Source organism: Neophocaena asiaeorientalis, unplaced genomic scaffold, assembly GCF_003031525.2.
Source record: "Neophocaena asiaeorientalis asiaeorientalis breed wild unplaced genomic scaffold, Neophocaena_asiaeorientalis_V1.1 scaffold648, whole genome shotgun sequence".
In the NCBI taxonomy this organism is placed as follows: Eukaryota; Metazoa; Chordata; class Mammalia; order Artiodactyla; family Phocoenidae; genus Neophocaena; species Neophocaena asiaeorientalis.
Genome location: NW_020172781.1, coordinates 5,077,876 through 5,086,477, shown reverse-complemented (window position 1 = coordinate 5,086,477; position 8,602 = coordinate 5,077,876). Strand labels below are relative to the sequence as shown.

At 53.4% G+C, this 8,602-nt stretch overlaps 1 protein-coding gene across 6 annotated transcripts in view; it reads right to left on the bottom strand.

The window, feature by feature from the left end:
* The window catches only part of SSH1 (slingshot protein phosphatase 1), a 65,052-nt gene that overhangs the window by 4,925 nt on the left and 51,525 nt on the right, over positions 1–8,602 (bottom strand). For 2 of the 6 annotated variants that reach the window (XM_024741561.1, XM_024741559.1), the window contains one exon: positions 5,958–7,629. The exons of 2 other annotated variants lie outside the window; for them this stretch is intronic. In XM_024741561.1, the coding sequence (XP_024597329.1) occupies positions 6,403–7,629 (1,227 nt within the window). In that variant the 3' untranslated portion in view covers positions 5,958–6,402. Of the gene's footprint in view, positions 1–1,492; positions 3,372–5,957; positions 7,630–8,602 lie in introns of those variants that run through there. 2 more of the 6 variants (XR_003002784.1, XM_024741562.1) reach the window with 2 other exon arrangements.

Below are 8,602 nucleotides of genomic sequence, written 5' to 3'. Positions count from 1 at the left end.
AGCATGCAGCTCCTCCCCTGCACAACCACGCCCCCTGCCGGCGAGACCTGGGATCACATCCAACCTCAGGACTGCTACTAGGAGGACGAAATCAGGATCAAAGCAGTCAGTTATAGGAAGGTTCTCCGAGGACCTGAGTGCAAGAGTATCTGATGATCTGGGAACACCCACATTCTGCAAGGGCGATGTGGGTGGGTGTTGTCTCCAGGACGCATGTGTGGAATGTGACCGTAACTAGCAAAGGGAAAGCCTACTCAATTGCACCACGTTATTTCAGTGGTTTCTAAACATGGCATCAGAATTCCCAGGGAATCCATGGGAATCATACAGAGTGCTGGGCCCCATCCTCAGCCTCTGTTTCACGTTTGCAGCCCGAAGAGAATTTGTTAGGTGTCTCCAGCCTTTCCTAGGATGAGCGTCCTGAACCATGACCCTCAGTGGTTCAGCTCCAAAAACCTCTTACAGAGAGGGCTGCATTACAGCTTGGTGGCACCAACGAGTACAGTCACGCCACTCACCTTTTGCTTTGATTTCCTACTGAATAAGCAATTCCTAACATACTTTGGCTTCACGTGTAGATTTTCCTAGAAGGGCTCAATGTGGTAATCGGCAAATGAGAGTAATCTGGTCCGCCTGACGGTTTTAATTCTTTTTGTAAAGTGAAAAACTTGCATTCTGGTCCTGTGAGTCCAGGTGAGGGGCAGAGTAAGTCTAGGTGAACTAAACAAAGTCTTTTCTGGATCCACAGGCACTGGAATTTCACGGTCACGTCAAGGCACTAGTGGCAGATGGTCAGTGCTCACCCATGTGACTCGCGCGTTGGAATGTAATGTGTGGCACCCAAAGGCGGTGGAGAGGGAATGTGAGTCCCATGCTCTTTACCCTGCGGCACGGCTAGATGCACAGAACTCCAAGAAGGCAGGGTTTTCTGTTGGAAGCAGCCTGACTTGGCTTAGACACCAAGGGAGGAGAGCCACCAAAAGCTCTGACCTGCCGTGGACTGTGACCTGAGCACGAGATGAGCCTCTGCTGTGTCCAGCGACTGGGATTCCCTGGGGTTCCTGCCTTGGCCGTTAGCCGCAGTGAGCTCCCACTGCCCCCTCTCCCGTGTGAGCAGCTAAGGTGGTTCTGTTGAGCACACCTCTAGCTTTAGAGCTTGTGCAGGGAGAGATGCCACCCCACGTCCAAGTCTCGCCCTGGGTGGTGGGGTGGAGGGACGGGACAGGTTTTTTTGGTATACGAGTGACCACCCACAACTGGGCCTGCTCTTCCTTACTGGCAAGATCAGGAGGAAAAAGGATGATTCCTGCAGGAGCTGACCTTCTTCCCCCGGTTCTTTCTTTGGTCTCACATGTCCAGGTGTTTAGCATGGGGCCCAGCATACGGCAGGTGCTCAGTCAAGACCGGCCATCATGATGACGAAGCTGCGACCAAGTCTCCTGGCAAGGGCTGAAGAGGCTGTTGCTTTTTGGCACAAGTTTGGAGGTCATCAGGCATTTATAAAGAAAAAGTTTATTTTCATCACAAGAAGCACACAGACTATATACAGTACACACCAACAGAAGTAAAAAAAAAAAAAGTGCATTATGCATCTTCTACTGCAAATTCACAGTACAAAAGATACTGCCTTTTAAATATATAATATAAAAAAAACAAGAAGAAAAACAATATAATAAAAAAATCATTGATATCATAACACAACACACTGGAACCCACTGGCGGCTTCTGAAAACCAAAGGGCAGCCCATCTTGTGGAGCCCCTGATGGCGGTCTGTACCTGCATTTTGTTGCAAAGAGCTCAGGACACCAGTAGAGAGGAAAACGGGGGCCTAGGTGGTAATAAAAACTCTACTGAACAGAAGTACAGCTGCGTGATGGGGGGAACAGGGGAGGGGCTGGGCTGCGGTCCAGGGGGAGCCTGGACCGCGCCACCCCCCACCCCCGGCTGGCCAGCAAACCAATCCCGTTCTTTCCTCGCTCACTACGGACCGGGCCGTGGCTGAAACCGTGCCCGCCTTGCCAACAGAAACCGCCAGCGCCGTTTCTAGCAACGCTCCCGGCCTGGCTGCGGGCAGGTGCGAGACGCCGCACAACAGACCAGCACAAGTACGGGGCAGGCAAGCTCCAGCCCTAAAACGCTAACCACCACTGACGAGGCAAAGTATCCAATCACAGAAGGCGAGAGCTTAACGGTTGCCCATAAATACACAGTATTTGTAAACTATTATTAAGGCACTCGATTGTAAATTACAGTGTCAGGAAGGAGGCAGGGAGGGAGAGCGGCCATCTCCGTGAGCAGCGCGGCCGACAGAAAGGACAGCAGAGGACCGGGGGTCTGGTTCTAAGACTCCTGCTAAGAGACCGACACAGGCCGGGGCTGCAGCACCCACCGCAAGACAAAGACGAGGTGGTCACATCCACACCCACCGAGGGCAGCACCGCACTGCATCGCTCCAGACCGTTCAAGGTGACCCGCTTCATAGCTCGGGTGACACAGTGTGCGTGTACGTGAGGGAGGAGGGATGCACGTGATGCTCTGATTCAAGTGATAGACAGATTCAAATATATATATTTGTGCAGAGTGAACTCGTACACATACGTATTCAACTGCAGAGCAGACAGTAAAAAGACCAAGTAGCTGAGCACGGGGGTCCATAAGTACCTTCATTTGGCATGCCGCGTCGGGGAGACGCTGGGGGTGGGACAGCAGCCGGTGACCCTGCACCACGCTGTCCCGATGTCACAAATCTCCTGCCCGCCTGGCCCCCCTGCCGGAGGTGAAGGGGCGGCCGTCACTGTGCCGGCCGCGTGGGTGCGGGGTAGCCCTGCCGGGTGGCGAGCCAGAGCAGGGTTCTGGGAGATGTGTTCTGGCACCAAGCGTTTCCAGCCAACAGACAACAAGTAGCTCTTCGGACACTTTGGGTGAGGTTACTCACATGCTCTCGACTACATGACAGCATTTCCTCTCACTAGGGAGCAGGGGCCCCAGGGGAGCAGGGGATCCATCAGCCTCCTGGGATGGCACCCGTGCACAGTGCCGACGTACAGGGTTGTCCTGACGATGTTAATTCTATGGCCTCTGTGGCTCCATCCCAGGCATCCTCTGGGCTTATCCAGGAGGGAAAAGGCTTTAGAAAGGGCTGGAATGCTTTTTAGCTGGAGAGGGTGGGATGGAGCGGAAGGGAGCTGGACAGAGTAACCTGCTCACCTGATGGACCGGGTGCCTCCACCCAGCAGAGAGCTGTCTGGCAGCCGAGAGGTTGGCACTGGTGCCTGCACTGAGACCAAGGAGGCAGGTGAGACTGGGGGCAAGAACCCTGTTGTCAAGAAGTTCATGGAATGACGCACATTGCTCCAAGGCCCTGAAGTAGCTACAAGACAAAGACGTGGAAATCGGCAAGGTCAGGTCCCGATCAAGGGCAGCACGGTTTCCCCTCTCTCTGTGACCACCTCTCCTCTTCGACACAACAAAACTTGATGAGAACACCTCCCTGTATCATTGCAAGAGGAAGACCTAGAGGAGTTCGCTCTAATTTTGGCATGCCACGTGAATGAGAGTGCAAGCGAGGAAAAGGTGAGGTGGAAGAGGAAATGCAGCTGAATTCACAGGGTATTGAGCTTATTTAGAAAGCTTTTGTTCTCGCCTAGTTCGACAAAGGCATTCCACGAAGATGGCGGTCACCAAAATCAATGACTTTCACAGCATAAACCACTGCCGCCTACATTCGGAATTTCCCCCATCTGCTAAGCTTACAGATGAAGCATTGGTCAAGATGTGGCACAGCTTATGGTGTAAGCTTTCTTTTCAGAGACCGGTATGAATCTGTCTTTGCCAAGGTGTCTCCAAGCCTGGGAGAATGCTCTTGTCTTGTTAGCATAACATTTAAAATAGCAATCTGCCATATGCTTGTGTGCCACTGATCTGGGTCTCAGAGAAAAGCCTTCACCCTCTTCTCCAGGCTACAGTGTCATCCATCAAGAATGCTTCAGTTTGCTCTGATGATGGGCACCTGGGCCCTGGTCTGTTTAGATACTGATAGACTAGCTCCTGACAGCGAATGGATAACTTTGCCAAAAGCCAAAGACCCACTAGTATTCGTAATCCTCCTCCCACCCTTTAACTGGATAAGAAAAATTATGGCTTTCAAAATTAAGGTCTTCGAAACTATATCATACCCAGGCATGGTTAAAAAACCAACATAAACCTGGCATCATCAAATTTAAAGAATTATTTTGACACAAAAGTTGATCCACCACATGAAATTTAATTTGGCAAAACACTGAACCTGATATATTTTTTGAGACTGTGCTCTTGTTGGCTGAGAGAGAGGAGGAAACCCAACTGGGTTTTCCGCAATAAGTGGATAATCACCTTTTAAGCTGATTTCAGTTGACAGTGGTGGGAAAACAAATTCCGATAGGGTAAAATAACGTATACTTTAATAAAAAAAATAAGGCCAGGGAGAAAAAGTTTCCGGAGAGAGGGTTTTTGCAAAAACTCTAGCCACTAGTTGAAATACGGACTAGCCTTCTTCCTGAAGACCCTGCCTGGGCTACTCTTGGGGGCCCAGTTCTGACCAACGTTAAGATGGCGACTCATTTACCCACGTTTGGAATTTGGCTGGCCCTTGAAGGATTTCTAGTTTCACCGGCCAGGGCTCGGCAAAAGTTTTCTATAAAGAGCCTGATCGCAAGGTAGCTAGCTTAGGCTTTGCAGGCTACATGGTCTCTGTCGCCTACTTGTTAATTTTTTGATAATCCCTTAAAACTGTAAAACACCATCTTAGCTCTTGAAGCCCGTACACCATGGTTTGCTGACCCCTGAATTAAACTTAACAGACCTCTTCTCTCTCTCCAAAATATTTTAACATCCTGTCTTGCCGGCCAACACCAGAGTCGTCCCTCCACTCAAGATCCGTAGAGGGACTACTCCCAGAGCCACTCAGGACCACGTGCTGTCCTGCTCACTGGGAAGAGCCGCAGAGAAACAGGAAGCAGCGTTCTCACCGCGGGAAGGGGCGACTGTAAACATCTGCCAAGGCTTCCCCCAGTCCCACTTCTCAGAGAAGCTGCTGCTAAGTTGTTCCTTGAGAGTGACTGAGCGTTCCTCACTGCTGAAATCTCCTTTTCCTCCCCAAACATGAGTACATGTGACCTAATGAACCTGAGTGCTGGGGCTCCTGACGGGGTGACCCACATCTCAGAATCCCCGGCCCCGCCAGACACTTGAGTCCCTACGAACCACAACACGACCGCATTGGGTTCCGCAGCAGATAAGACTCAATAATACTTTGTGGGTCCTTCTCCCCAGATGGGGGACAACTGAAGACTGACCTTTAGCAACAAACTGAGGACCCCACACACATTTCCCCCCACCTCACCCCAGGGCCGGCCAGACACACGTCACTCAGCTGTGACAACACGCCAGGACAGGCAAGTCAACCGCTCAGAGGACCTCCACTCACCCTGGAGTTGGTCTGACAACAGCATTCGCGCCTTCGTGTCACTTTAACTAGCAGTGTGTTTGGTGCAGGCACCTTAAAAGTCTTAATACTTTTTGGGGTCCTGACAACCGCACAACAAAAAGTTCTCTTTCGGAAAAATCTTTCCTGACACAGCATTTTCCCCTGGAATGAGCCTTGGTCATTACTGGAGTTTAAAAATAAAAAGCAGAGCAGGATCAGAGGTAGGACTTCTACTGCCATCCAGGAGCTTTCCCAGAAGGGCCTGAATGAGCTAGGACACGTGCCGTGGTGGCGATGCCAATGCCACAGCTATTCCTTTGCAGGTTGTGCCAGAGGATGTTTTGTTTTTTGGCTGTGTTGGGTCTTCACTGCTGTGCACGGGCTTTCTCTAGTTGTGACGAGCAGGGGCTGCTCTTCACTGCGGTGAGCGGGCTTCTTATTGTCGTGGCTTCTCTTGTTGCAGAGCGTGAGCTCTATGAGCGCAGGCTCGGTAGTTGTGGCGCACGGGCTTAGTTGCTCTGCGGCATGTGGGATCTTCCCGGGCCAGGGCTCGAACCCGTGTCCCCTGCATTGGCAGGCGGATTCTTAACCACTGCACCACCAGGGAAGCCCTGTGCCAGAGGATTTTTGATGTGTGTGCATCGCTGTATAAATGCTCTTCTTATCACACGAGAAGCACCCGGAACACCTCATCTGGAGTCAGAGTCTACTGGTCAACAGCTGCTGGTTCCCCCAGGCCACAAAACCAATGCTCCCCTTTCTTCTTGTGCTGTATGTTAGGTATTGTTGTTTCTTCTTCTCCCCTTTGCCGCAAGAGGGGAGGAAAAGTAAGGATAACGCCAATTATTTAAAGGAACTCAAGACAGAAGGGGTGGACCAAAATCCACAGTGAAACTAAAGGAGGGATCACAGAAGTCCAAACGCAGCCAAAGGCGGGTCAGCTTTTGCTCATCCACGAAGGGCTTTTCAAGTTTTCCGGGGCAGATTTCCCTGATGGTTTAGAGGTTGCAGTTGGGTTCCTGGGGGCCACTGGGGGCTCATGCAAGAAGGAAGACTCGCTCAACCTGGCATCCTGGGAGTCAGCCACGGTGGACACGTCGGCCTCACTGGACAGGTCCTCCGTCGAGAGGTTGAGGCTCCCGAGCTTGGCGAGGGAGTGAGAGCGCTTGAGCGGGGACGAGACCGTGAGGCCGGCCAGCCGGAGCCGGGTCTCGATCTCCTGCGTGCGTTGCTTCACCAACCCGGGCTTCCCACGGACGCTGTGGATGCTGTCGCTGCTTGAGCTCCGGGTCAGGTTGGAGCTCATGGAGGATGAGGTCGGGGTGTAGCAGATGGTCTTCAGGAAGTCTTTTGAGAAGTGACTGGTGTGGTCTGGGCGGCAGAGGAAGAGCGGGGGGCTCTTCAGTGGGGCTCCTTCTGACGGAGGGGGGTCAGCCTCGGGCTTCTCGTCGCCCTGGGCTTGGCCAGGCAGAGCCGGGTCCTGGTTCTCCTCGGGGATGCTGGCCTCCAGCCTGCTGGCGGGGCCATCCTTGCAGGGGGCCGCCAGGTCGGCCGGCGTGCCCTTCAGCCTCTCTAGCTCTTTGGTGTGCTTGCGGACCAAGCCCGCCTTCTGCAGCTGGATGATGGATTCCTGGTGCTGCATCAAGTAGCTGTTGGCTGTCGGTTTCTCGGCTTCTTTACAGAACAGGAGCCGCAGGTCCTTGGCTGGCTTCGGATCTTTCTTGGGTGGCAAGTCGTCCTTCGCTACTTCCACGTTGGGAGCGTTCTTAACACAGTGAGAATTCTTCAAAAGGAGGGACTTTGGTAGGACTTTGTGAGTCTCTCTGGAAGGTTCCAAAAGGCTGGCTGGTAGCTCTGGGGCAGCCCCGGCCCCAGGGCCACTGATGTCTGGCCTCCTCGAGCCTGCTGGTGGTAGGAATGGGGGAGTTTCGGTTGGGTCAGAGGACAGTTTCTCTGAAGCTCGGGACCTGCTGGCCACGTGGGCCATGGGGGAAGACGTGAGGTGGGGCAGGAAGGTGGGCTGGGTGCAGATGGCGGGAGCACTGGGGTTCTTGCATCGCTCCCCGAAGGCCTCGGGAATCCCGCTGGCTGCAGGGTACATGCAGTCGGTGCAGGATTTGTAGGAAGGCTTCACTTTGTTAAGGATCCCAAATATCGCATCATGCTGAAAGGGACAAGAACATAGTGAGGGCGCGACACAAGCCGAAGCCCGAAAAGTACAAGAAGGGCAGGAGGCAGGGCTGGGGCAGGCACTGGGCTGGCAGTGCTCTCGCTTCAGCTGGGGCTGGGATACAGCCCTCTCGGAACCCATATGACCGTGACTAATGCAGGTTGGGGATGAGTTAGAGACACTGGATCGAACTTCCCGGAAGCTACGAGCCCACGATCCTGGGCAAACCTTCGGCCACATGGCCAGGAGCAGGGCCTCCAAGGGCCTCCCTTCTCAACTCCGCCTTCGCCACTTGCAGCAAATGACCCTTTCCAGCCTCTGGTGTTGCCTGGAAACCAGAGTGACTTCGCCTCACCCTTTCCCCTCACGGCCTCGTGGGAATTAGTGAAGTAACATTTCTGGCACAGTAACTGTCTCCCTTTCAGAAAAGGTCTGGAGTCTGCAGCCTGAAGACAGAACCCTTCCTGTCTGGTACAACAGAGCATGGCTCCAAGGAACCACCATCTAACTGTGCTCTTCACAGAGAGGTGGCAAAAGGCAGAAACGGTTCGGGAAAGACTCTAATACAGACCCAAACACGGGTGCCCACGACCCCGATGAGGGAGCCAGGCAGAGGTGGGTTTCATACACCAGCGGAAAGCACGTTTGCACCACTTCCCAAGAAACGCCCCGCCTCTGGTCACTGGGGGTCTCCGTGAGCTCAACGTGGGCCTCTCCACCCCGCCCTCCTCCTGATGGGCAGGCCAAGCCCTCACTCCCTCATGCGCCCATCGAAAGGCACCAGGGCTGCTCTTCTGGGCCGAGACCCAGCCGACAACCGCAGAAGTGGAGGCAAGAGGGTGACTCTGTTCCCTCGCGAGTTGTTTCACTGTGAGACTCCTGAGGCGGTTGAAAACCAAGCCTTCTTGGCAAAAGGTTTCTCCCTGCTCCTCTGTCGTGCCAGGGACTCATACCATCCTGTGTGGCA